We start from the raw sequence: 27,500 nt of genomic DNA on the forward strand, positions 1-27,500 counted from the left end.
ACAACTGTGCCCTTGTGTATCTGGTCACCCTGTCTAAACCCCTGGGTGCTGTCTGAATAAATCCGCACTGCTATTAGCCAGTCATCGCTGCATGTGGCCACTGGAATATCCCACTCCCTCAGTGGGGTTACTACTGTCTTGCATTTTACAAACACCCTTGGGCTCAGTGACAGACTGGGTGACAGACCTATGCGCACACTCGAAATTGGCAGACTCGTCTTGAGCATGAGAGAAGATTATTTCTTTGAAAAACGGAGGAACGATAGGAGCTGTGGGTCCATCTCTGCCCAGCTCGGTACAGGTAGAGCAGCCAAGTCATCAGAAATGTCCAGCTGCTTCACGCATCAGTGGATCTCCCTCCAACAAGATAGGCTGGTGGGTCAGCTGGCAGCAAAGTAGCTTATGGTGGAAAGCAGTGCAGTGTGTACACTCTATGGTGGAAGTTAATGCAGCCTGAGCATGGGATAAGCCTGGACATGCTGCACACATGGGGGAAATTTTGTTGCAGCAGGGACAAAGCTTTGGGCTTTTTGTGACTTCACGTCAGTTATTAGCCCTGGCCATCTTTAGCTTTTGGGCTGTAGATGCTAGCAGGCCTGGGAATATGTTGAACACTGCTACTGCTTGTGAACTAGCATGCATCTATACAGCTGGGAACAAAGCGCCTGCAAGTCAGTGGACAGATTAGCATCCGATAACACAGTTATGAGCAAGAAGTCAACCTAATATATAGGATCCCCTCCTGACATAGATGTCACTAATTGCAACCAATCAGGGCTGGCATTTTGTTATTTGAGCTTCTACTGAGGCCACACAGGAGGCATTTCCATAGTGAGACATAAAACAAATGCTGTGAAAGAGAACCAAAGGATGTAATGCAAACCTTAGACACTTTGAACCTCACACCCATCAAACGGGCATACACTTACTCATTTTTTCAATGGCTGGAGCCAAAGTGATATATTCAAAATAGTACCACCCTAGCAATGTTTGACATAAGCACACAAGAAAAAAAACTACTGAACGCACAGGATGGAGTGAGAGAAGCAACATTGGATGTCATTAAGGAGCAAGGAGGGAGGCAAGGTGGAGTGTTCTGGATCCTACATGTTGACATGGACATGGGAGGGGGATAAGCAATTTGGGGTCAGCGACTACACAGGTTATTTTGTCTATGGCATAATCTACAGGTGGGTAGCTCTGTGATGTCTCTCTATGTACAGAAAGACCTGACATAAGGGATACACAAATATAGACAGTATATTGCATGTAATCTGTGACGTTTAGACACAAATGTGATGGACAAGAACACAATGAAAAAGCTACAGCATTATAAATTCAGCGTATGAAAAGAAGATGTTAAGAAGGATGACGAAGAAAAGTTGAAGAGAGACAGAAAAGAAAATGAAGATTTAGAAACAGTCAGAAGGATGGTGAAATAGTGGAAAGAAAGGAAGCAAGGAAGGAAGGAAGGAAGGAAGGAACTAGTGCAGTAAAGTAAGAGAGGCAGATGATGGGAACAATGAGATACAGTAGAGAGAGGAAAAGGCTTTGCTCCAGCAGTTAGTTCATACACATGCCAAGATGCAAACATTCAGTGTTTCCCTGCAGCACTCAGACCTGCAAACCCCTCAAATCTAGCAATCAGCCTGAATTATAATAATTCAAAACTCTGCCTTCACAGTGGAATTAGCAATGCCTCAATTAGATGCACAATATGGTAAGGCAGTATTACAGTGATTATACCCAAACGTTACACAGTGTAGAAAATGGCTGGACAACGCACTGGATTTGTGGGGTTGGGTGAGGGGCCCTTAGAGGCCAAATCTACTTTAGCTTATGTTAGTGATGGTGCATTTTTATGCAAGTCAAACAGAACACATTTGCCTTTATATCAGCTAATACAGACACAAGCATATAAACATGTGCACGGTCTCCTTCTAAACCCTTGGCCATGAGGTTTGCTCCAAACCAGATTGAAAGTGGCATGTTTGCAGAGGCAAAATAATGGGTTTGCGACGAACATGAGGCAATACATTTGACGAATACTTCGATGGCTGTAATGCATTTCCATTTACTTACTCCTAACATACTCATTAAATTCTGGTTTTCACCTATTCGCCTTCTTGTTGTGAGGAACTTTTCAACATCCACCGAGACTCGCAAGGTCCTCCAGCTGGCATGGAAACTACTAAACCGATACAGCGAGAGTCTTAGTAACTAAAATGTGATTAATAACAGCAGTCTGAGAACACACCAACTTCAGTTTAGTTTGGAGAATACCCACCTTAAACCATTAATCTGAGGGCATGCAGTCCAGTCACTCTACATGACGCATGAGCCACTTAAATTTTTGTATCGCTTCGGGTTGTGCCTACTACTACTAACTTCTGAAATCAAGTCAGGGCACCGACATGTCAGCATATTCGCTTAGGTCACAAAAGCTTGAGTTGATGTGCCATTTCACCTCTGACTGACTGCTGCAAGCATGACTCGCTGTTCAAATACTTTTGAAACATGATGACGATGCCAATTTCACACATTAGTTCTCTGTCATTCGGAGCAGTATTATTGATTGAGTTGTGTTAAATGTAGAGACAGACTTAAGCAATCACTTATGCCCTTCCATGTGTATGTCTATGTGTGTTCACACTTATCTGTGCTTACCTACAGCTATGGAATAATGTACTGTACTAAAAAGTGCTGTGAAAGTACTGTAATGCAGAAAAGTACAGTCTTGAGCTCGTCTAATGCTTTTAAAAGCTTTCGTCCCCTGCAGTCGGCTCAGCTGTCACTTACCATCCTGGTGAACACGCATGGCTGAGGCTGTGATGTCAGTGGTGACGTTGAAGTATGGAAGCCACAGGTCCTGGGGACAGAGAGAGTATTTCAGAGTCATAAACCTAACTATTATTTTCCCTGTGACTGATTCGAAAACATAACTCACTTGTGTTCTGGCAGACCTACTGCAGTGAACGTGATAAAAGATTTTGTGACCCACAATTCCTCACCTCAGCTTGCTTGTCCTGGAACACTTTATAGATGCTGGTGTTAAAGGCAGAACCAGAGAACATGGAGGTGATGGGATAGGTCAGGTCCAGGACTGTTTTAAATACTGAGTTCATTGCCTGTCAAACAACAAAATACAGAGGAGTCAGTCATAAGTGTGTTATTTCTCATCATATACAAAGCATTCCCTCATACATGGAAAGATGAATTGAAGGTCGCTGGGTAAATTAAACCCTTTTCATTTTAAGAGCAATGTTCAAAAATGCCACCTTAGACATACGAGCAAGACAGAAATGACTGAATATTGGACATAGAGTCGATGTGTGCTGCACCTTGGACCACTCTCTGGCTCTCTGTTTGGTTCTGACAGCACTCCTCTCCTCTGCATACAATGCACCAATGAATGAGCCGATTGAGGTCCCACCCACTATGTCAATAGGAATCCCCGCTTCCTCCATAGCTTTGATCACACCCACATGAGAGCAGCCTCTGCACAAGGGAAGACAACAGTCAGCGCCACTGCATAACTTCAAGCTGCACGTGGTGGTGAAGAATGATTTGAGATGTTTCTTCGGTACAAAAGGGAACATTTTCGTCATTAAAACAGAAGAAATAAACACATTTTTGGGTGATTACACTTAGCCGTATTTGGACATTACAAAAGGGAGTTTCGGGCTGCTCACATCTTACGTAATATTCCCATCAGGTGAGTAGACACCACTGTTGATATTACAAAACACTAGGACTTGTACGACATTAGCTGCTCTTTGCACGTGTGCACTGATAGCTGTGGCTCTGCCCGCTCACCTGGCTCCTCCTCCTCCCAGCACCAGGGCGATGCTGTTTCCAGTCAGGACTCGGGCCAGCCGAGAGAAATCACTGTGTCTGTCTGCAGTTTTCTCAAACACCTTCTCATAAACGTCCCTCTGCAAAAAAATGGACAACACACATGAAGATACAGTAAAGGCATCAACTTTCACATTTAATATTTAACAACTCAAGACCAGTGTTGACTTCTTGCACATTTCTCATGCTGAAGCTCCACTGATTTATCAGACCATCATTTCATGACTGTTTAGGGGTTGTTTAGTTGAACATGTCAGTCTAGTCTGCCTGACTCATTGAACTTTTATCTCAGGTTTGTGCAAGTTTAGGATCTATGGTCCTGACCATGGCTCTCAAATATCAGTAGTCCAACTGTGCGGTGTATTAATAAATCCCTGGTGCTGTCCATGGTGCTGAAGTATGAGCCAGATTTGTAATTGTGCCTTTTTCCTCTCAGTCCGGCTCTTCTGTCATTTTCATCTCAGATCTATAATATTTTCTGAACTATGTACACCATAAATAATCATTTCTTTACTAGACTGTGACCTCCATGATCAAAGTGACCAATAGCAATGTGTAGTTGTGGAAGAGCATGAGGATCATAAGGACACATTTCTATGATCATTCAGTAGCTTATGTGCTGCTGAAACCCCAGACAAAGCCACCTCTCCTTTAGGAGGTGTACATGGGTGTGTGTGTGTGTGTTGGTGGTGTGGAGGCAGGAAATCAATGCATCACTGACCGTATACATGTACTGAAGAATCAAAATAGCATTAAGAAAACAAACAAACAGAGATGACAGTAAAGTTTGCTCCATACTAGTTTGCTGGGGCTGCGTCTGGAGAAGACCCTGCGGGGACACTTGAGGTGCAGATGCCCAGAGCACCAGCTACGCATGTTGAGCCATTCGACTGTCCTGGAGGGACCCGGCCCATCTTCTTTGTGCAGGAGGACCAGCTGCTTCAGAGCCCGAACTGCTGTGTTCTCCAGCATCTGCTCCAACTGGAGGGGAAGAGAAACAACAGTTAGAAAAGACATAAACAGAGAACATGCACGTATTTGTAATTGAACATTTTGTTTGTTACTGGAAATTCCACCTCCCTTCCTCTATCCCCTCCTGGGCACACACATACCTCTCCCAAGGTGGGCTCCTGGTCCCCCAGGCCAACGATGAGGATGCAGTCGGCCTGCCGGATACAGCGCTGAGTCCACGGCGTCATGCTGTTGTCAGTCTGGTACAGGACAATCCGATTGATGTCCTCCTGCTGGGCCAGCCAGCCAGACAGACGGTACTCATGGATACTGATGGATACAGAGGAAAAGCAGGGATGAGGATACAGAACAGGGTTTTAATTCACCAAAACAGACAGTGACTGAGAGGAAAGAAAAGCAACAGGCATTAACATCAGGACAAAACAAAAACATGTAATACAAAAATGGCTACGATGACAGGAAGAATAAAGTGAATAAAGACAAACCTAAAGTGGGGAAAAAAAAGTGAAGGAGAAAATGAAAGATGACGAGATGTTTTTGTGATTGTCAGACTGACCTGTCCAAAGCAGAAGCACCCAGTCGCTCTCTGATTATGTCACTGGTTAATAGCAGAGTGGGCCCTGCAAGTGTCAAACAGAGGCAGCGTAAAATGTATGAATACGAAAAAATTTGGATCTCTGGTATAACCAGGAACTAAATCTAAATCCAGCAATCCAAAGGGCTGCTGCAGACAGTGAAACATGTGAGCTTACCGATGGCACTGAGGGCATGGCTGAGCTCCAGGTTGAACGCATTGATCGGCACCTCATCACACACAGGCAGGACAGCCACAGTGGAGAGGTTGCTGGCGGGGTTGGTGACATCGGCACTGGTTGTCATACTGGGCAGGCTTAGGGCTGAACCTGGAAGACGGGATCACGCAGTGTGTAAATGGGGAATACTGTGCATTAAATGCATCACGCTGCACAAACAAATAGCGCATTTCCATTACACAGTTCCAGCTCTACTCGACTCGGTTCTACTCTACTCTACTTGGTTTGGTTGAGTTTCCATTACAATTGAGTACTTCATAGTACCTCCTCAACGTAGGCGGGTCGTCATACCACGGCTGCGCGAAACTGCCATGACGTCAGTTTGTACGCGAGGCAAACAGAGCCGACAAACAATGGAGGACATCGAGGCGATGTTGTATTTGCTGCTCGGTTTGTGGCTTTTTGTCACACACAAACCCAGAAAAGTCTGGACCTCGTCGACGGACCGCGGTGATATTTTACGAGCAGCCATTTCCCTCGAGTGAGAATAAAGAATAAAGTCAGCGGTTGCTGTTGCCCGGCATTACAATGGAGGGAGTGGGATTGTTTTTCCGGTGTTGGACGTCGCAGACCAGTGACGACACTCTCCGGCCAATCAGTGGCCGACAGGCTGTTGACGTCACACATATAGTATCGCTTCTACTCCCTTGGAACCTCGCCAGAGCAGGTACTAAAAATAGTATCGGGTATCAGGTACTATCCCTAATGGAAACACAAAACAACCAGGTAGAGTTGAGTCAAGCCGCGCTAGTGGAAATGTGGCAAAAGACATGGGGAGGGAGTGTGTCTATCTGCCCGTGAAAGGCTCCTAATCATCGCCTTACCTGAGAAGGGCCCGCGACCCTGCTGCAGGTTTCCCAGAATCTTCTGGCCTAACAAGTGGATCAGTCTTGTCACCACCTGAACAGACATCGAGCATCAGCACCATTTCATCTGCACACATGAGCAAAACCGGATAAAGCCGAAGGAAGTCACTGACCTGGGGATATCGTCTCTTGATGTTGTTGAGTGTTCCCTCAGGCAGTTTGACCAGCTCTGTGTCTCTCACAGCATGGACGGTGGTGGCTCTTGGCTGTCTGGTTAAGGCCTCCACCTAAAGTACAAGGCGAGATCATACAATAGCCCTTTTTATCTTGCTCATTTTCAGCCTCCATGATTTCACTTGGATATCTTTTATACGCAGGCAGAATGAGACTGCGACTGAGGAGGACAGAGCCTGGTTCTCACCACTCCGATGAGGTCTCCTCTGCCGTACTCCCCAACTAGTTCTTTCTTGCCATTGGACTTGCGTATGACTGAACGCAGACGTCCATTCAGAACAATGTAGGTGCAGTCTGACTGGTCGTCCTGTCTGTAGATGTGAAGAGGAAAAACACAAATATTACAGCTGTCATTGCACATAAACTGTAAACGACACAGAGTAAATGAACAAGGATGTGATGTTAACACAAGGCAAGACCGAGTACAGTTTGCACAAAGAAGGAAAATATTTGCCTGCATGTTAAGCAAAGAGAAAGCTGAAGTAGAATACCTGTACAGGGCTCTACCAGCCTCCACAGCCATCCAGTCGATGGCAAAGTCCATCTGTCGGACAAAAGGGGACATGCGGATGGCCACTGTGTGAGCGGCACTGAGCACCACACTGGGCTGTTCCCTCATGATCCTGCAGGGGGCAGCATACAGCACAGGCACAGACTTGAGCAACACTTGCTTCCCATTATTTCTATTGTTAATATGCAGGTGTTTTGCAGTAAAACTGAATGGTTGCAATGATTATGGAAGATCAATATGTCTGTATAGAAAGCTTAATTTGAAATTCAGACTGTGTAATTGCACTGGAGGAGATATAATTAGACAGAGCTGTATGCCCCTCTGTAAAAGGCCTGTTAGACTCTTCTGAACACTCATCATTCTTGTCAGTCCACATTAAAGACAGTCAACTCACTCATAGAAATCCGACTTTGAGATCTTGAGGTAAGTGCAGTCTCGGACGGCCTTGACGGTGAAGATGAGGGGCTCTCCAGTGAGGACAGCGAGCTGGCCCACCATCTCCCCCGGGTGGGTCACAAACAAGCAGACGGCCTCCTGCTTGTTAATCATCCGCTGGTAGACGTGCAGACAGCCAGACAAGACAAAGTGCAGACTCACGTCCTTAAAGAGCGAAAAGAGGAAGAGAAAGAAAAAACAAAAACAGGAAAAAGGAAAAATAACTTATCTGACAAATTTTACTTGCAGTCACTCAGTTGCTACATTTACTATATTTAATTACAATACTTGCTAAGGACAAATGGACCAGTCCATTATAGGTTTTTAAAAAGGCGGTCCAGCGTGTCTTGCATTCAGTACCTGATCTCCTTGTCTGGCTAAGACGGCTCCAGCCTTTGCATGGTGCAGAGTCACTCTCCCATTTAATAAGGATGGGTCCTGGTTTTAAGTAGAAAGACAGAAGAAAAAGTTCAGTCAAGCAGCGATAAAAGAGTGAGTCACAGTGGAGGAGCAATGTGGATGAACTGTCTTCATCAGCTTCCATGTAGTTACACCAACGTGATGTTTTGAAATATTAGGTCTAGCAATACTGACGCAGTGGCACACAGAGAGGATTTACCACATACTGCATCAAAGGCATGTGGACAACTTTCTACCAGATTTAGTGTCAGGCTAAAACCTGGATTAGAATTGGACAGAAAGTCTGAATGATTCAATCTATTAAACTAAATGATCAAAACAACATGTTACAGTGACTAGTATCCAGATCAGCTGAACTGTTTTCTATCTTTTTTTTAAGATTACTTAGCCAACATATTCTGTTGCCACTTTTTTCTTAAACACACATAATAGCTGTCTGTCTTCTGGGGTTTGACACTGCAGCCCCCCCCCTGCATCTATAGACCGGGCTCAGCTCCTCTGCTGACTGACCCCCTTTCGACATCATAATCTGTCAGCAGATGCTGCGGGTTGATTTGCAACAATGTGCTTGTTCATGCAAAAAAAAGAAAAAAAGAACAATGTATTGGAGCCTATTATTATTCCTTAATTTGCTCTGGCAGTATATATATAGCATGATCGGATGATTGGGAGAGCGCTGCGCAAACAGCATCTTTGGATCCTGTTTCAGCTGAGGAATGGTGAGTAAATGTAAATGGCTGTAAATGATGCCTAAAAAAGATCTCACTGTCATTTGCTGTTATAATAACTCAATCACCTCAATCCTCATGAGTTTGAGGACCTCCTTCTGGGCCTCTTCAAACAGAGCCATGCTGGATCGGCTGGTTACAGGTGTGAAAATATTGTCCACTCCGGACTCTTCTTCTGGATACAGATAGATCCCTGAGGGAACCTCATCCACTGTCACCCTCCTCTCCCGCTGGTCCTGGGATACAGACTGTAATGACACACATACAATTAAGTGTACAATGGTAGGATGATGTGTCAACTAATATTAAAAACATAGCTGTGTTGTTGACATACTGAACACTAAAAATCACATTTGCATGTTCAAAACTGATTTGGAACAATACAAATATTTTAGAGCGTCGATTACTTTGTTGTTATTCATGCTGTGTGGTGAACTTCTTTGTTGGCTGCTGGTGCAGTTACTGAATTTTATGGTAATTAAACGTTATCTCATGTGTCTCAAGACTCTGCAGTGTACTGACCCGAGTAAAAGTAGGAGGAGTGTTGCCATCCTCTGCGGAGACAGAGATTCGTCCTCTTTCGTACGCCATGTCAAAGTCTGATCTCAGGCTTTTCTGTATACCTTCACAGACAAAATGCAGACAGTCTTCAATCAACACGCAGCTTTGTTTAGGGTGAAAAACATGCATCTTAACTTTGAGTCATTATTGTGTTTTAGCAGAACAAATGAAAAGCTTTGCATAAGCTAACAGCCCAAACGGGGCAAGAGGCTAAATGTCACTCTATAATCTGCGTTTTTCAGAAACCAGAAAAAACTGACATGTTGGATCCACAAGATTCCATCTGAAACTACAACTACAGTGTGAAGATGAGTCCGAGAAAGCATTTTTTAAGAGTGTAAACGAGGCTCAAATCTCTGTAACCTCAGCCAAGGTTAGTGTGGTCAACCTGTCTGCCTTTATTGTCATAAAGATATCAGTGAGCAGAAGTAAGCAACGAGACTGCAGTTTGCCCTCACTTCATTCTGCCATGCCAGGCTTTCTGAGCATGACTTCACTGCTGGCTATCACGTGTCAACATCTGGGTTCTCGTAGCCATAAATCTCTCTGTGCGAACATGCCGTTACTTGCAGATGGCTGAGATAGCGTTGTTTGCCTTTCTAACTGCAGAACAGGGACATGTCTGGTCAAATAGCTGCAGTAATTAACTGTTCATAAAGGTTCAAAAGAAAAAAACAATTAAGGCGTCAATAGCTTGAATAAAATACTTTCAATATTAGTGCAGTGTATTGTTGACAGGTATGACAACAGTGAAGTACGACAACAGCTGAGCGGGCTGGTTTTAGGACACATGTACCTAATCCTTCTGTGGTGTCAGGGTCAGATAATTCAACAAAGAATCTTTCTGCTCTCTCCATCTTTTTTCTTCAGGCATCTCAGCAACGTTTCTACTTAAGTGCTTTGTAAAAATAGAACACAAGTAGGAACTCGTCCTGTTTCTTTTATTATAAAGAAAACTTTATCCCTCACCAGCAATGTCCACGGGCATGGAGATGGTCCTGCTAAGTGTTGGCACTGTTGTTCCATCCTTCCCCTGTTCCCCTCCTGCACATACAGGAAGCCACAGATGCAGAATTTAACAAACAACCAAACACAAAGCTGGAGGAAGATGGAGAGTCAAGGCAGAAACCAATAAACACATAATAAAGATTGACTTTCTCCGCCTCTCAGAGTGACTTCAGCTGTATTTCACAGAGTTAATTGTGCACACACAGCATTCAATCAGACTATTACAGCCTTTGTAGTTTTCTTCTCTGTACCTGCAGCTTCACCCTTGATGGCAGCTTCCCGGTGCTCCTCGGGCACCGTCAGGCTGCCGAAGCGCTTGCCATGGCGGATGGGACTGGTGCGAGTCGGGTGGGGAGACGGAGGTGGCAGACGCGAAGGCTGCATTTCCTGTAGGACAAGTGTGAGTGGTATGTGGTATGTGTTTATTTGTCAGTGTGATGGGGGGAGAGCGGAAAGAGGTAGACGACATTAACATTTAGTGACTCAAATCATAATCAAAACAGTATGTGCACTGAGCTAATGATGCAGAATTCCCGATAAATGCCAAACCACATCACCCACAGATGTTTGCATGGGACTGTCTGGGAAGCTGTGTGTGGCGTGTGTGATAAACTCACATGGCTGAAGAGCTCATTGGTGAGCCCAAGATAGTTGTGCAGGGCTAAGACTGTTACTCTTTGGAGACGAACCATGATGATCTGAAGAGACACAACAGGAAATGAGTCACTCGACACATCACACGCAAACTGACAGGTGACTTTATCAAACCGCCCCGGGTTTATGAGTGCATGCATTCATAAAACTGTACAGCAGAGCTAAACAGAACCCATAAAGTATATACATGTACGTGTCTGTCTAAAGACAACCACATTACACAGACAACTCACCTGTACTACCCGCACCAGGCTCTCAGGGTACTTCTCAAATATAGAGAGGAAGGCTTCTACAGGCAAACGGAGAACAGTGGAAACCTCTGCAGCCCGTGCCGACACCGTTCTGTAAGGCTTTTGGTGGCCCTGCACACAAACATCCCACAGAATACTTCACAAAACACTCACATGTTAAGAAGCTCTCATGTGGGGAGTTGCTTCTTCTAGACAATTCTTGTGGTGATGTTGTTTTTTAGTCTTTAATCTAAAACGAGGAAATCTGAACAGCTGTTATTTTAACCCTCTTCATTTCAGATAAACACTGGAATCACACTGATTCCACTCGGTTTAAAGTGGATTTTCACTGAATAAGAATTACAGATCAATGGAGAAACCATGTGTACGCTACATAAGGACGCAGGTGGGGTCCAACACACTCATATCCAGCGCTGCATCTCATTTAGTGCACATTTTGTGTATTGGGGAAGTCTGTGTGTGTACAGGTGTGACGCAGCACCCTTGTCTATGTGGATTTCTGTGTGTAGCAAGACGTGGGTGTGACCTACTGTGATGACATCCAGGATGCTGAGGAGGCTGTGGACACTGTCTCCTGGGTAAACCTCCTTCACCACACTTTCTTTGCCATCCTGGAAGATGGGAGTAAGACATGAATATCTGTGTTCACATAAATCAAGTCAGGCTCATACATTTTTCTAAGAACTTGTGGAGCTACAGTTTTACAGATAGAGATAGCAGCTGGATTGAAATCTCTCACAGAGGAAATATAACCATTTAAGACTTGTTAATGCCACTGAAACTGGCTGTAAGGTACCGTGGGATTATTATTATAGTCATTAAGACAGCAGGTTCTGCTAATGGCCATATTCCCCCAGTTCCTTAATGAGATTATCTAAATCAAATGTTAATAGATGCTAATGTGCTGTTAAAGTCAGAACTCCCATGGTTAAGCTCCTTAGTAGACTTTCTCCTTTAAGTTTTTGCTGCTGAACACGTTTGAACATATAATCCTCAAACACAATAACAACGGTAATCAGGATAAATGGGCATGCTTACCGCTCCAGTAAGGCACAATTCTAGTTTTCCATCCTGAACCACGTAGATGCTGCTGTCAGGCTGGCCTGGCCTGAAGACGTACTCCCCTTGTTGGAACTGCACAAACACCATGTGCTTGCACAGCTCCAGGAAGAGGGGCTTCTCAAAGTGACCCAGCACACTGCAGGGAAGGACAACACAGAGGTTAGGAGGTTTGTACGCACATGTAAACAGGTGTGCACAGGGAAGAATCCGTCCTGGGCTTATATACTCAAAAATGTGTTTTTTTTTAATCCGTGTTCAGTTGTGTATAACGCTATTAACTGAGCTTTATGAGCAGAGTTTGCTAGGCAACTGCTTCACGACAGAACCACACATCTCAAAAGGCATGTCTGCCAGAGTGATCCTCATGTTTCACAGGAGGTGCCTATGAATCATGCAAATCAGCTCTGTTTTATGTGATAACACGACACAGACGTGACAAACAGGACCAACCTACCGGACGTTTTTGAGCATGTAGAGCACCTCAGACGGGAGGTGGGAGTTGGCCACATCAAATTCAGTGAGATCCGCCTCTAGCACTGAGGGAGGGGGCTCCTTGGCCTGCAGGGTGGGCACTTCCTTCTTAAAGCGCAGGATCCTGCACAACAGAAAGGCAGAGAGACAGTGGGATGAGGTGAAGAGTGTGAACCACTGAGAGTGGACTCGTCGTGACAGGGATAGCAGTTTCATTTTTGGTGAGAGAGCTTTCAACTGTACTTTTTGGCAATGTTGAGCATCTTCTGCTTCTTCTTTAGGCGTGGCCGAGAGGACGAGGATGTACCCACCAGGGAAGAGGTAGACTGCGAGACCTGAGGGCAAACAGAGTTTAAGTCAGAGCCAGTTCGTGATGAAATATTGGCATTTTCTGTCAGCCACACACTCACTTTACGCATGATCTTTCGCCCGTAGAACATGACTTTGTCCCTCTTGCGGAAGCGGTATTTGGGTGCCTCCTGAGCTTCTAGGTCTGTGAAGAAGAAATGACAAGTTCCCATAAAAATACATACAAGATCTTATTTTTCATGACTATCATGACGTGCTCTCAGTGCATTGGTGAATAAGGGATCACTCACTTCGAAGCTGGATCCTCCGCAAGATGAAGAAGATGAGGATGGCGATGAGGACTATGGCGATGCCCGCACCAATCACCATCCCCACCATCTGCAGAGAAAAGAGCAAGAGGACGAGAGTTGGTCTGCGTACAGAGTGCAAAGTGTAACGGCTTATAATGGCTGCAGCACTTGAGTTATATTTTTTAACAGATTAAAAGCACTTCATTATTTCATCTACATGCTTTCTACATATTATTGAGCCAAAAAGTACTTTCTGACTTGCTCTTCCCCTGGTGAAACATGCACGGTAGCAACACGATTCCCTTCAGGGATGACCCAACAGCAAGCGAATGAATGCAGCCGCAAAAGGTCAAAGCATTTCAGTGAAACTCACCATGCTCGTCTGTAGTTCCTCCTCCACAAATGTCTTGAGATTATTAAACCCGTCCTAATATAACAGAGAAATACAGACAAATTATTCATCCAAACAAACAACTGAAACCTCTCCAGGCAGCAGTTTTAGCTCAGTAGCATGACCGCTGGCTGCTACCTCCCACGGTAAAGTGAGGCTGAAACACTGAGTGAGTCTGGGCCTGAAGGCTTGAATTCCACTGAAGTGTAATGGAATGTGGGAATAAGGGATTTGCCCTGGAGGCAGGAATGTCTGATTACCAGAGCCGCGAAAATGAGAGGACAAGGCAATGAAGACGTAACATCTTATCTGACCTCCTCCACACTTGCTCTTACATGTGTAACAATATCTCCAAACACTTCACGTCCACGTTTTAATCCAGGGCACCACTCTGAGCTTCCCTGCTCTGCTCCTGATGTACAAACTGAGGATTCCGGATGTGAAGATGTTGGGTTCACAGGCTATAAACTAGCACACTGTAAAGCGGGGCTGGAACAGATGAGTGAAGCTGTTCCATTAATGTATCTGTAACTGTAGGGAGTGTACAGATCCTGTGGCCAAGATAAACTTGTTTGTTCTGCTGCAATATATCCAGAAAAAGCAGATAGCACTAAATTTGATTATTTCCTCGTGTTAGCAGGAGCAAACTGACTCAGAAAAACAAACACGTTCAGACATTAAAATCTTATCAAGCTCTGACCGTTTGGAGTTCAGGTCACAGTCCACAGGTCACTACACAATGGCCTGTGCCTAACCTCAGGCCCAGAGCTCCCCTGATTCCTAACTGATCCGGTAGCTGGGGCTGTCCAGACTGGCTTTGAATAGGAAATAATATGGTCTTCTGCTGCCATGAGAGGATGTCGCTTCTCTGCAGAAGTCAAGGCCCATAGGCTCACAACAAAATATAATGAAAAGCAATGGAGTTGGAGTCTAGGTGAGGCAGAGAGACACAAAACACAACTGATCATGAGAGAAACCCAGCAAGAAAAGATCAGACGAACACATAAGAACAAACATGTAAAGGCTTGTTTCTAATCGTGTGCATTGCCTTCCAAAAACGAGCAGCTGAACAGAGAACATATACTCATTGAAAGCATTGAGCTTCACTAAAGAGACTTAAGTTCAGTAATATCATACTAATCAATTATTTACTCATCAAAAAAGACTGCGAGTGCAGAGAATGGAAAGATCCTGTGGCCATGATGAGCTTGTTTGTTTCACTCTGTGTGTGTGTGTGTGTGTGTGTGTGTGTGTGTGTGTGTGCGTGTGCGTGTGTGTGTGTGTGTGTGTGTGTGTGTGTGTTTGGACAGCTAGTGGTCAGATACAGTATTGTAAGAGTCGACACTGTATGTTTTTAGTGTTCTGGCTGACTGCCAATGAGTCTACATGTCTATAATCATTGGTTATTGATTACTATGTGTGGAGCTAAGGGTTATTTGGCTATAAAAGGCCTGAAGTGGACACTGGGAAAACTGACAAAGGGGCTGACAGATGATTGAGTGCATGGAAAGTTTACACGTGCAGAATTTGCAGAGTTATGGTCATGGCTGCAGTAAACTGACAAACTGAAAGTGAAACTCACAGTTCTCTTAAGTTTAGGCCAAGTGTCATCAACAGTGTCTCAGGTGCTGCTGTTATGCATAGCATTGCCTTTATTTCAAAGGGGAGCTCAACATCCCACATGACTTGGAGAAGGCTGCTTCAATGTGGGAATTTTATGGCCTGTGAATGCCGTGAACTGTCATCTTCAGCTGGGAAAGACCAGCCACATTTATGTTGGCTGGAGGGCATGTTGAGTTTGTTGTTAGTCAGTAAGTAAGTATGGTTTGCTATTATGAGCAGCTATTGTGTTCTGTGCAGCTAGTTGGTTCTTCTCTTTTTAATTCGTGACAGTCTTTCTGTGTGTCCACGGCAAGCTACTCTGGTCTCTTTCAAAGGCTGAATTTTGGGAGCACAAACTGGGCTTCACCGTTTAATAACTACAGCGAACAAACCAACCTCAGGGTTGTGTCCTTCGACCTCTTGTTCCGAGGTACTCTGTCCCATTGTAACCCTGTTTCTTCATAGGGATGGTCCATCAACGGCCACTGGAAATAAACACAGACATGCACACTCAACAGGACTCTTTCATGGAAGACAATGTAGCAGGTCACAGTAGGAAAAGCACAGGTGTGAATATGCAAATCAATGATGGCTGAGTTCCATTTCCTGGTACTCTGCTTGCTGGCTCACTGTCACACTGTCCAAGCTTACTGGGACACTTAAACAGAAAGGAGCCATTGCTAATATTATTAGTAACACCTGTGATTTTCCTACAATGACAATTCAAAATATTTGCTGTGAAAGAGGTCGATCAAAGGGCTCAAACACATACATAACTTCTAATCTTCTTCCTGGCTTTTCAGATGCATCGATGGAAAGATGCCACCTTAATTACTCAAAAATACCAAACATGCGCTCACACATCGAGACTCAGCAGGGTTTTATTGCGGCTGATGCCTAACGTCTGGCTGTCAAAGTCTTTTTAATTTCCTGTGACCTATGAAATTACCTCCGGACAGCTTTTACTCCTATCAAAAAAAAAAAGTCTTATTGTTACTATGTGCACTTAAACACTTATTTGCTCTGAGCTACTGCAGAACCGGTGAGGAGAAACCAGCAAAGGCGGCTAAATGAGAGAAGAAATATGAAGCAGTTAACATGCCGTCCTGCCTTGGGACAGAGGGTTTGAAAGTCCCTGTTTGTATTCTTAATGGTCTGGTTGTAAAAACCATACTTTATCTCTCCTTAAAAGTCACTTCTTCTGGGCACTATGATCAGACACAGATCAAATCATTGAATGATCCTACAGCAGCACACTGCAGCGGACTCTGGGTCAGGCTTTGTCTGTCACACACACAAACACAGCAGGCTATCTAGATAACAGATAAAACCCTATCCAGATGGTAACCCCTTCCCCTCTTTTTATCCACCCACCCCTCTCCATTCACCTCCCAATGAGATGATCTTCTTACTGTCCCAGTTACTTGCTATCACTTCCATTGGGGATTTTGACAGACCATTGGTAGCAGAATAACAAAATAAGAGCTTGTGGGTATAGTTTTTCCACACATTTTCTTTCATCGATTGCAGCAGTGATGGAGAGGTTTTTACCGGCGCTGTTGATGAGGAGGGCTGCAAAGACCCAGAATGTTTTGTTCTTGAACGTTCCTACACGGCCTGTCCCTTTGAGAAATGGACTGCTGATGCACTAAGAGAATAGAGTATTTTTGATTTCGTTTAATTAACTGCACAACCAAATTTCACTTGCTTTCCTTCACTGCCACTACAAAGAAACAGATGCTTCTACATACTGTAATATTACCTACTCAGGTGGTCCCTGTTTCCAGTCATGTATCCATGCACTTTTACTAGGAGTAGGCCAGACTAACCAGGATTCTTTGATGCTGGTCACTGAGCTACAGCACTGAAGCAATAATTCCTAAAGTTCATCCAGGCTGGCTACATACCACCTCCCTGCCCACATCTGCCAGTGCAGACTGATTCAGCTGACACAGGCGTATGTGCAGTAGCTGGGACAACAAGCTTCATTCACTGTCTGTGGACAAATAAACAGCTAGCTTAGCTCGCTGGGGTCCACAGATTTCCTACTCTGAGGACTCCAGCAGAAAGTGAGGCTGGGGGGAAAACAAGCTGGCGAACAAAACAGGCTCTATGCTTCCTCGGGGCATACAAAGTAGGCTACAGCACATGCATGAAGAAGCCTTTAATCAAGCAAGCGCCTCATGGCTAATAGCCAAAACTAGAAGACCATTAGAGAAAAGAGATTACCATAATGATAGTATAGACTAAAAATAGGCCATTACCAAACCAAACTGGCTTTTAGTTCAGAATAATGTTTGTCAAATTACAACAAAAAACAAAGACAAAATGCTTTCTATTTTTATCCTGATCTGAGGATGGGCTGCGACGAACGTTTAGTCAATTTATCAGTGGAAAAGTAATCCATTTGAATTAGATTAACTTTTCTGATAATTGATTAATCCTTTCAGTCATTTACAAAGCAGAAATACAGGAGAAGTTATCTGTAATCACTATCAATAAGATGCTAATTAATGGCTATAGCTAATCATTCAGTGTTTGGTCTACACAAGATCTCAGCAGTCTGGAAATGTCAATTAGCTAATCAACTGGCAAACTGTTCCTGCTCGAATCTGGGTTCTGTTATTCATAACAATGCAGTGCGGATTTTGACTGCTAAAATTTGTTAAACACATCTGCCAATGGCACCAGCAATGTCCAAGTTACTGTCTAACCTATGTATGAAGTAACAACACAATCTGGCATCAGCTGCATCTTTTGTCTTAAGTACTTCCTGCTCAATCCATAACATCAGGGGCTGGGAGAGGGCAGCTGTGCTGCTGCGTGGATGAAATTCAATCAGTGAAAGGCTGAGGATGGAGTGTCATGTTACATGAAGTAACCCTGTGAGTCACAAGCACACCACAGAACAGGATGCTGGTGCCAGGGACATGCAGTTTCAAGATCATAATCCTTCAAGTGAGAATCTTCAGCATTAATGCTGACTGCTCTGTGTTCAGCATCTATTAATAACATTAAAATATGCGTCTATTAAAACTCCATTTAATCCTTCAACATTTATATTTATTCCTTTGTAACAAGATGGCTTTCATTTTAAACATACTGTGAATAAATCTTAAAATACAGGTGATGCCATAATGCTGCATGCTGTGCTATATGTCAAAGATTAAGGTCAGTGAAAGGAAATCTGGGTTTGACACCTTGTCCTGACCCGATCCGTCTTTCACCATGAGAAATCAGCACCGGCAAATGTTAGCAAATTTTGGCAGCACTTGGATTTTTCAATTGAGCCAAGCTTGTTGATTTGGGGATGTGGCGGTTACTGTGCTTTTGTCCCCGGTGCTGTAAGACATCACTCCGTCTCTTAAGGAGAAGCCTGTGCAACAAAACTTTCATCATTCTCAGTAAGAGCATTGACCAAGACTTGTTGCTACATGTAACACTTTGCTTCAGATTGTCTCTCTTTGTCTCTGCATGGCCTCGTGTGTTGTAACAGCAATGTAAGAAAAACACAGGCTGACTATCCCCTATGGATGAGACAGTCACCAACCTCCAGCCTCCTAGCAGTGCCTCCGTAGAGCCAAGCCTGTGGCCATTGTTCTCTGTCAACAATGAAGCCAGTGTGACTCTACTGTCCAGGGTCAGACCTGGGCTGACTACTAACACAACCGTGTCTGTATTCATTTCACACAATACACACTCCAGGCCATGAGATTGACAATAACAAGCCTGTAGGGATCCGAGGCCTTATGATGTGTTTAACTCATCATTTGGATGATGCATGGTTGGGAAAAAAAAAAAAAAAACATTACACAATGTTGTGACTCTGCAATCAATCCATACATCAGTGGAAGAGGAAACTACAGAGGACCGCCACTTTGGTTGAATGTGCTACTCTTGACTAGGGTCAACTATCTTAGGCACAATCTGTCACCTTTGACCCTGGATGTCACGTCACACGTTAAAATTCACTTCATACAATAAACTTATGGAGACATGTTTAAGCTTCAGCCAACGGGAGCAAATAAAAAAATAAAAAAAACACAACATAAGCACTAGTACAAACAAGCAAAGTACTGACCAAGGTGAACTCTTGGGACGACATCAGCTCATATTTCGCCCCAGCCAAAATAGTTTTGCATCATTTGCACCCACAGAGGTGTTGCCTTACTGACCTCTCTTAAATCCCTTGGCAGGATTGTTTAGTTGTGTTGTAAACACACCGAGCCGGCGGGGAGCCATTTAACAGAATACTAAAAAGTGGAGTTTTCTGTCAATAAACCTCAAGCTCGGAGGAAATGTAGGTAATTGCCACCAATTACTCCACGGGGTGTTCTGACGCAGTGGTGTCCCGTTCGCTAGCTAACAGCCACATGAAGCCTATGGGTTATTGTGGCTAAATACATACACCGTTAGTTAGGCCTTATTGTTTACATTCAGACGAGTGTAAAATGAGGGTTTGCCACTTGGGGAAACATTAAGCGTCAGGGTGACATTACTGTAAGACTTTGGTGAAATTTATGGTGTTCAAAATAGCAAAATTAAACATTTTTCCACCATCTAGGGCACACGGCACCTGAGTGACTATCCCCTCTATAACGTAATCTCCTGTGGCTAACGCTGTCACTAGATAACACTAGCTAGCTATCGATGCTACCGATGGCGGTCTACTGAGGGCATCATAGCGGATGTGGAAGTAAGATGGCACAAAGCCATCATTAATGGTCACAGGAAAATGGTTTCTGATTATTTTTGTTTTCCCTTTTTGACCTCCGCATGAGCAATCTGATGTTACCGACACACTTGAACGCATAGCTCCTGTTTTCACCGCTACTCACCAACGCTACAGGAAGACTCTCAGTAAATCACAGGACCGCGAGATAAACGTATCACACTAACAACATGTCATTTAATTAAAGATAGGTTATTAAAGAGGGTATTTACCTGAGATGATGGACTCCCGTCAATCGTCATTGACGGTCAAGTAACATAGAACGGAAATCAGCTTTCATTCAACCCCTCCTGTTTTACTTCCCCCGGAACTCTGTCCAATCAACAACCGGGACGCTTTTGGGATGTGCCAATTAAAATACAAAGGACCGATATCCCACCCACTTCTATGTAAATACATTGCCGATGTCCAATGATTATTGAGGCACACAACCACTCAATCGATGATTGGATAATATCAGTAATGACTGACAGTGGAACAACGTATAAGTGTATATGAAGTTCAGGGCGTTGCTATCAGACTGACATGAGTCACGTTTGAAATGAGTTAATATTTCACGTACACAATACTATATGGTAATAAATTTAAGCTTCATCAGTGATAACAGTGATTGCGTGAATTATATGACTTACCACACTGTTTTGCTCTACAGTACTATAGATGTGCGGCTGATTGAATCAGGAAAATCTATTCGGTGACCACAGAAGCACAGTAACGTTGGTACCACACATCTTTCCCCATACCGGGGTTACATATATCAATGCAAAAGGACAGCAGATTAATTAAAACCTTATAGTGTATGTCAACGTGTTAGTAAATACTCATTTTAACCACCAAGCTTACCTTTCAAAGGAAAACTAAATCAACATCGCCCCCTTGTGGGCACAACCCACACTATCACAAGCTGCCTTTTCTGAATTTGGCAACTCATATTTTTTTTCATACGATTATAAAATAAAATGTGTCCAAAAAATTAAATCATCAAACGGTTCACCTTAAAATACATAATCTTTATTGAGAGGTGAATGTCCAGTAATAGGATTACAGATCTGAAATGGGCTTGTGGGGCCAGTAGGGGTATTTGACCTTGTCCAACTTGGTCTCAGGGAAGGTATTGTTGAGGTCCTCGATGGTCATCTGGTTGAAGGGGATCATGTTGTTAAACTTAGCCAACTGGGACCGGACATGAAAGAAGAGAAAGGGAGAGACAGATGATAAACAGTAAGGTTATTAACAAAAAAATCCCAAAGTTGTCACTGAGGAGTTCAGCAACTAATAAATGACTTTCTCACCTCTTGCTCATACTGAGCAATGCGGGCCTTAGATTCTTCAATGTAGGCTGATGCACTTTTGTTCTGTTTAAGAAATTTTGGTTTAACAAACAATTTTCAAATTAAATGTCAAAACATTTTCCTACGGTACAGCAAAGCTGAAATTTAGGCAATACACAGATTTGTTTGATGCAGTCACTTACAGATTCAGCCTCCTGTGAATTGATAGCATTCGTCTGTGTGTCAACAGGCTCGGGGATCTTCAGGGCTTTGAACTGTACATAGGAGGAACATTTGATTTACCATTGTAACACAATCCAACAAATGCTAAACAAACTGATGAAAATATGACTTAGCTGTACAACCACCAGCTAAACTGGTTATTTTTGCAGAGGGGCCAAAAGGAAATTTAAGCTGTAGTTATTTTTATTCACTCACACTCTCGACCTCAAAGCTGTTCAAACAAAATGTAATTTCAAGAGATTTTAAAAAGCGACAAGCTAATATTTTTCGGTTCAATTCTTTGGCTATGTCTCTACACACAACACCCATGAAAACATGCCAACTACAATTAAAGTGAAAACTGCTATGGAGTGTCAGAAGTGGGACTCTGACCCACATTTCATGAGAGGCTGCATAATGCACATGACCCACTGAATAACCCAGTCAAGTAGAGCTCACCTTCTTCTCAAACTCATCAACCATGCCAGCTTTGGCCACTGCGCTCCTGTAGTAACTCCAGTCAATGCCTGCAGGAGTCTCTGGCAGGGAGTTTAGTCTGGGAGAGCGGAGCAAGCAGATGGCAGAGAAGAATGAGCAAATGTGATTATGAGCTGATGTAAAAAGACAGACTAAAGGGAGCTAATGGAGCTAAGGGAGATAATGTGTGCAAGACCAATACTGTAGAAACATAGCATTGCTTCCATGAGACCAATTAACAGCCCAATGCAATTTACTGATAATAACGATCTGATAAGACGCGTGAGATGCACTAATTTACTAGTTATAGTCCGCAGCTTTGATCCCCCCCCCAACCATCTCTTAGTTTGACCAAACTATTTTCTAAAAACTTTCAAACGGTCCCAAAATGAAATACTGACTTTAGCTCTGATGACTAAGCACAACACAGAAAATCCACACACAAGGAACTGTATGAGGTAAATAAACAGATCCTAGTGTGCAGACGGCCTTTTACGTATTTACATGTGATGATTGTCTTTCAAGCACCGTGCACAGTTTCTGGGTCAGGTGAGTTGTGGACACTTGCCCTCGGTAGTACTTACATATGCCACTCTCTATCACATGAAAGACAACTTCACTGTAAACTCCTTTGAAACTGGATTGATGCTGTTTTGCTTATGAGCAAAAAAAAACACATGCTCCGCCAAGCAGTAGTGATTTTAATCAACTATTAACACTCATTGCATTGTTTGTTGTGTTCTCCCACTGTGTTACAAGCCAAGAATGAAGTTCGGGACTATATGTCAGAAGTTGACTGTCTAAAGCCTGTTGTTGATGTAACACTAACTTGGCGGCAATGGCATCAGTTCGAGTCTTCAGTGCGTTGAACATGCCCCTCTGGTTGGGTGGGACCCGCTCAGCGAACGCCACCCAGTCAATGGCCTTCAGGGCTACACGACGGGCTGCCATCCTGACTGTCTGAAGGGCAGAAGAAACCTTGTTCAGTCAGACAAACCTTCAAGGAAAAACGCAAAATAATGCCAGTTGCCAGTTTAACAGGCACACCTTGCTAAACGTAATGGAGCCTCGGACAAAAACCCTGCCATACACCCTGACTTTGAGAAGGTTAAAATTCAGTTTATGTTCAAACCAACACCTCTCTCAATCTGTTTTAACACTGTTTGAACATTATAATCTTCATGAAGTTAGGATTTATTGAAGGACTGTGCATTAGTTGAGTGTGTGTGGTCAAGTGATCTGACACTCCTTTCTGCAGCATTTCAATGTGTCACAGGTGTAATAATGGCGGCGTACATATGTATGCATCATGTCATTTATGCTGTGTAAACAGGCTGGTGTCGCCTAATGAATGACTCCTGGATATGTGTCGCATGATGAGACACTTACACTCGTGATAAAACGCGCTGACAAGTAAGTTAGCGTTAAACGCAGGTGACGTTAAGTAAGTAAGGTGACGTTACCAACAAAGACCGTCCCTGTGCAGGCGCTAATAGGTAAAACCTGTTTTATCAGTTAGCTGAAAAGACAAGACAGCAAAATCAGATTTCTGACTGGAGGCAATCAATGACTCTAGGCCCTTGACATTTTGTGCCAATTCAAGACCCCTGCAGATCTAGCTAACGGTAGCTTGCTCTGTTAGCCTGCTAGCCAAGGTCAGAGAAGTCTCTCTGTGACGGCAGGGTTTTCACAACACACCGACTGAAAGTCAAGTTTTCTGCTACACAATAATGAATGTGTAAGAGGCACAAGTCGTAATTTAAACAGATTTGCATTTAATGTTATTTCATTCAGTCAAACACTCAGCTAATCCAGTCTTACCTCGCTGTACCAAAGCGTAGTCTGTGACCGAACGGAACAGCGGAAGTGCTTTTTCTTCACCGGGAAGCGGAGCGTCATGGAGGCAGCCACCGCCCTCTGCTGGACGGACTGAGTACAGCGAGTTACACACAGCGTTCGTTTATTCGTCGAAAGCACATATTGAAGGCTACATGTGCACTGTATGCTATATACTACGAAATAGTTACTTAAATGCAGTTTTCCCAATTAAAACGAAAAAATGAAAATATACCCTAAACAGTAAGTTGCGTTTCTGTTATTATATTTAGCCTATAAAGGAGACACAAGATCACCTCTTGTTGGAGGGGGTGACGAGAACAAAACCCAGGCTTATTTCCTATGTATATATTTTTAAATACAGCCTGTATTAAACATAGTGTATATAAGCATAATTAAGAGAACGGCCAATAAATCTACTGGTAGGCTGCACTGTGGCAATGTAACGTGCTACACAGAGGTATGACAAGTGTGTTAAACAATAGGTAAATATAGGTAAAAACATCATATTAGTTAAAACATACGCAGGTGAATATGTGCCTCTTAAGGTAGACAGCAACGACGCATCGGCCTGCCGCATTTTTATTGTGGTAAAGCCGTCTTATTGGAAATATTCTGCAGTTGTACAGTCACAGGAGGAAGGCCTGGTCTCTGTTTAGATTATTCAAAGTGCCTGTTAAACAGGTTTGTGTATGCTCTTTGGGACAACACACATTAAATGTGCGTTGGTTTTCAACACGTCTGAAATGTCTAAAAATGTGTTGGATTCAAATATATCTGCATACACAAATGCTTTACCAAAAAGTAAATAAACATTGATATGTGATGTGCCATAGGGGACAATATTGTGTTAAAAAAATGCCTTTTTTTTTTTTTTTACATCCGCCGATTACTGTCTTATTAGGGTTGAATTTTATTTCCTTAGTGATTAATAAGTAAATTACAGTATGCAGGCTCTTTTGAATTTAAGTTGCGCTCAGTAAATGGCACGACATTGCAAAAACTACACAATTATTGGACCATTTTCACATTAAATAACAATTATGTTGGCCAGGCCATAAGGTTTTGGCAAAAGTGGTTGTCGTTTGTTTACCAAGAAGCAGCTTTCATTAAAAATCACATTAATAAACAAATATAAGTCTGTGCTATGTTTAGGTCATATTTCTTGGAGTAGCACTTCACATAAACCCACAGCAAACCTTCACACTCATGCTCCACTGATGGATCAGACATAAGCGCTACTAGGAGTAATTATTTATCTAAAAACTAAAAAAACACTGGCAAAAGCTTGTAAAATGAATCAGTCATTTTCGGGTCTTGTATAATGTTTATTTACTAAAATCAGTTCTTACAAGTAACTGAACATTTAGATAGAGTGATGTATGTACACAGTACAGATACAAAGATATTCAATAAATACCACTTTTTCCTGCTGCAGGGCTTTATGAACACTACACATTTTATTTACATTTACAGCAAAAATCCTCAGAGAAAACCTATCATCACTCCCATAAAGGCCACGTTGTGAGAGTAAAAAAAAATCTAATACATGTGTTCTTCTAAAATATTATTTTGCTCCATGTTTACAAAAATGGAAGAAATCGTGCGAGGAAACCGCTGTAAGAAAATACAAGTGTTCAAACAGCAGCTCTGAGAAACTGCGGATTGAGCAGAAACAGTCGATGCTGATTGAGGAGAATTACTTCAAGTGATACACTAAGGCACTGCACCGTTTAAGTACTATTTTGTTGCTTTTAAACATCCCCATCCGCCTCAGTAGATCGCTGCCTTCATATCTGCGCTCTTTAAATGTCCATTTTCACAAAGCAGCCTACTGCGGAGCGCGCGGCCGCACTGGGGCGACATATTTAAAAACCTGACATTTGCTTTTGAAGTATTGCCCAAGTTAATCGGGCCTGTGAATCCACAACGGACGTTATCTTAAAAGGAGGAGTGGACACACTCATTCCAATTACGCACACAATTACTGTCCGTATCAAAAAAATGTGTCAGAGATTTTGCCTGTTTTCTTTTCTGGAGGTGAGAGTGAAAACATTTTCCGAGATGGAGACAGACGCATCATCCTCATTCATAAGTGTATTGCAACCATGACAGAAGACACTTTTTTCCTCTTAAAACCACACATACACACACTGTAAATCTAAGACAAATAGTACATCCCATAAGTGACGGGTCCGCTGAACAGTCCTGGGACCGGCAGACTGGGCCTCGGGAAGGCGCTTGACGGGCCCCACGTCGGAGATCCCATGTGCGCTCCGAGGGGGAACGGCAGCGCGAAAGCGGGCAGGACGGGCTTGGAGGCCAGTTTAAACTTTTCCAGCTCGGCCTCCTGCAGTCTCTTGGCTTTGGCCCGCCTGTTCTGAAACCAGATTTTGACTTGAGTCTCCGTCAGGTTGAGAGAGTTGGAGAACTCGGCTCTCTCGGCGATGGAGAGGTACTGCTTCTGGCGAAACTTGCGCTCCAGCGCCAGCAGCTGGGAGGTAGTGAAGGGCGTGCGAGGTTTCCTGTTGTTTTTGTGTTTCCTTAAAGTACACTGAGTTGGACTTGAGCTCCCTGTTAGAGGAAAAATGACAACGACAAATGGTTGAGGTTAGATTAGACTGAAGCTCAGTGAAAATCTTGATCGTCACAGCAGGTGAGCACATGAGCCGTCAAACTTAAATGTATGATGCAGCGAGTAAACACACACCAATAAATCTGCTTTACTGTATTATTATGTTTGACAAGAGGAGCGCTTGTGTCAATCTGCATCACAGCCTGATCACCCGATTTAAATATCTGCTTGCACACATCATTTGTAAATAAATAATATTAAACATATAAGAGAGAACAATCTAGCGAAAAGCCAGCGCAGCAGCCAATTGTGTGCCTCATGTGCTCAGTGGCACAACACTTCACCATCATTTAGCTGCTGTTTTTGAGACACAACATAAAGCAAAGTGCACGTCAGAAACGTACGCACAGTCTGTGGAGCTCTGGGAAATATTAACATGACTGTGACACCAATAGGAAAAGATCATTTTGCTTGACTTCAGCCTAACACTGGATATTCTTTGCGGCCTTGGTTAATCGACAGGGAGTGATGAGTACATGCATGCAGTGTGTCCTTGTTTTAGAGTTTGTGCAGCAGAGGGACGGACTTACGAGGCGGAGTGGAAAAGGAGGACGTCTGGAACCAAGTGCTCTGATCTTTCTCACAAAACTGCGGACTGTCCTCGCTGGAACTACTGGAAACACCCTGCGAGCTCTCCGCGGAAACCTTCCTCTCCGCGTAAAGAGTCCTTGGAGAGAATTGCGCGCCGCCTTGCCCAGCCACGGGCTTCGGCACGACCAGAGCTAAATCTGTGGGGGAATAAGAAGTCCGACAGGTGGTCTTCTTGGAAATCAACGACTCGACGCTAAACGGGAGGCTGCTCCGCTGGAGTTTGTATCCTTTCTCGGTCGTCATGTCTTTAGGCTGAAGTTCCTCTCCCTCCGTATCCGTCTCCTCTTTTTGCTGAAGCTGTTTGGCGTCTTGGGATGGCGACCCCTGCCCAGGATTCATCATGATACAGGGGGATGGGGCCATG

The 27,500-nt window shown here is 43.6% G+C and overlaps 4 protein-coding genes across 10 annotated transcripts in view; 1 reads left to right on the forward strand and 3 right to left on the reverse strand.

Moving 5' to 3' along the window:
- pnpla6 (patatin-like phospholipase domain containing 6) overlaps positions 1 to 20,401 on the reverse strand; it is a 30,189-nt gene extending 9,788 nt beyond the window's left edge. For 4 of the 5 annotated variants that reach the window (XM_070972450.1, XM_070972459.1, XM_070972441.1 and 1 more), the window contains exons 1-29: positions 20,317 to 20,394; positions 15,769 to 15,857; positions 13,753 to 13,806; positions 13,380 to 13,467; positions 13,191 to 13,273; positions 13,024 to 13,115; positions 12,764 to 12,904; positions 12,286 to 12,445; positions 11,778 to 11,858; positions 11,230 to 11,358; positions 10,960 to 11,040; positions 10,594 to 10,729; positions 10,304 to 10,378; positions 9,296 to 9,396; positions 8,842 to 9,021; positions 7,986 to 8,063; positions 7,585 to 7,790; positions 7,171 to 7,302; positions 6,867 to 6,990; positions 6,619 to 6,732; positions 6,464 to 6,539; positions 5,580 to 5,729; positions 5,384 to 5,447; positions 4,968 to 5,136; positions 4,654 to 4,836; positions 3,817 to 3,935; positions 3,342 to 3,498; positions 3,012 to 3,128; positions 2,800 to 2,869 (exon numbers count right to left, since the gene is read on the reverse strand). In XM_070972450.1, the coding sequence (XP_070828551.1) occupies positions 2,800 to 2,869; positions 3,012 to 3,128; positions 3,342 to 3,498; positions 3,817 to 3,935; positions 4,654 to 4,836; positions 4,968 to 5,136; positions 5,384 to 5,447; positions 5,580 to 5,729; positions 6,464 to 6,539; positions 6,619 to 6,732; positions 6,867 to 6,990; positions 7,171 to 7,302; positions 7,585 to 7,790; positions 7,986 to 8,063; positions 8,842 to 9,021; positions 9,296 to 9,396; positions 10,304 to 10,378; positions 10,594 to 10,729; positions 10,960 to 11,040; positions 11,230 to 11,358; positions 11,778 to 11,858; positions 12,286 to 12,445; positions 12,764 to 12,904; positions 13,024 to 13,115; positions 13,191 to 13,273; positions 13,380 to 13,467; positions 13,753 to 13,806; positions 15,769 to 15,816 (3,208 nt within the window). In that variant the 5' untranslated portion in view covers positions 15,817 to 15,857; positions 20,317 to 20,394. Of the gene's footprint in view, positions 1 to 2,799; positions 2,870 to 3,011; positions 3,129 to 3,341; positions 3,499 to 3,816; positions 3,936 to 4,653; positions 4,837 to 4,967; positions 5,137 to 5,383; positions 5,448 to 5,579; positions 5,730 to 6,463; positions 6,540 to 6,618; positions 6,733 to 6,866; positions 6,991 to 7,170; positions 7,303 to 7,584; positions 7,791 to 7,985; positions 8,064 to 8,841; positions 9,022 to 9,295; positions 9,397 to 10,303; positions 10,379 to 10,593; positions 10,730 to 10,959; positions 11,041 to 11,229; positions 11,359 to 11,777; positions 11,859 to 12,285; positions 12,446 to 12,763; positions 12,905 to 13,023; positions 13,116 to 13,190; positions 13,274 to 13,379; positions 13,468 to 13,752; positions 13,807 to 15,768; positions 15,858 to 20,316 lie in introns of all 5 variants that reach the window. The other variant, XM_070972431.1, reaches the window with a different exon arrangement.
- shoc2 (SHOC2 leucine rich repeat scaffold protein) overlaps positions 1 to 27,500 on the forward strand; it is a 370,366-nt gene that overhangs the window by 96,647 nt on the left and 246,219 nt on the right. The window lies entirely within an intron of this gene.
- LOC139343322 (ATP synthase subunit d, mitochondrial-like) lies at positions 21,100 to 23,947 on the reverse strand. Its single transcript, XM_070980894.1, has 6 exons — positions 23,896 to 23,947; positions 22,904 to 23,034; positions 22,057 to 22,153; positions 21,579 to 21,650; positions 21,397 to 21,459; positions 21,100 to 21,277 (listed from the first exon to the last, which is right to left on the reverse strand). The coding sequence occupies exons 2-6, from the start codon at positions 23,023 to 23,025 to the stop codon at positions 21,146 to 21,148; spliced, it is 486 nt and encodes a 161-aa protein (XP_070836995.1). The 5' UTR covers positions 23,026 to 23,034; positions 23,896 to 23,947; the 3' UTR covers positions 21,100 to 21,145.
- Positions 25,333 to 27,499, reverse strand: LOC139346395 (homeobox protein MSH-C-like). 2 transcript variants are annotated; one of them, XM_070985442.1, is made up of 2 exons: positions 27,076 to 27,499; positions 25,333 to 26,484 (listed from the first exon to the last, which is right to left on the reverse strand). In XM_070985442.1, the coding sequence occupies exons 1-2, from the start codon at positions 27,497 to 27,499 to the stop codon at positions 26,072 to 26,074; spliced, it is 837 nt and encodes a 278-aa protein (XP_070841543.1). In that variant the 3' UTR covers positions 25,333 to 26,071. The 2 variants fall into 2 exon arrangements, with proteins under 2 accessions (XP_070841543.1, XP_070841551.1); XM_070985450.1 differs by having other exon boundaries at positions 25,985 to 26,480; positions 27,072 to 27,499.

Source organism: Chaetodon trifascialis, chromosome 2, assembly GCF_039877785.1.
Source record: "Chaetodon trifascialis isolate fChaTrf1 chromosome 2, fChaTrf1.hap1, whole genome shotgun sequence".
NCBI lineage: Eukaryota > Metazoa > Chordata > Actinopteri > Chaetodontiformes > Chaetodontidae > Chaetodon > Chaetodon trifascialis.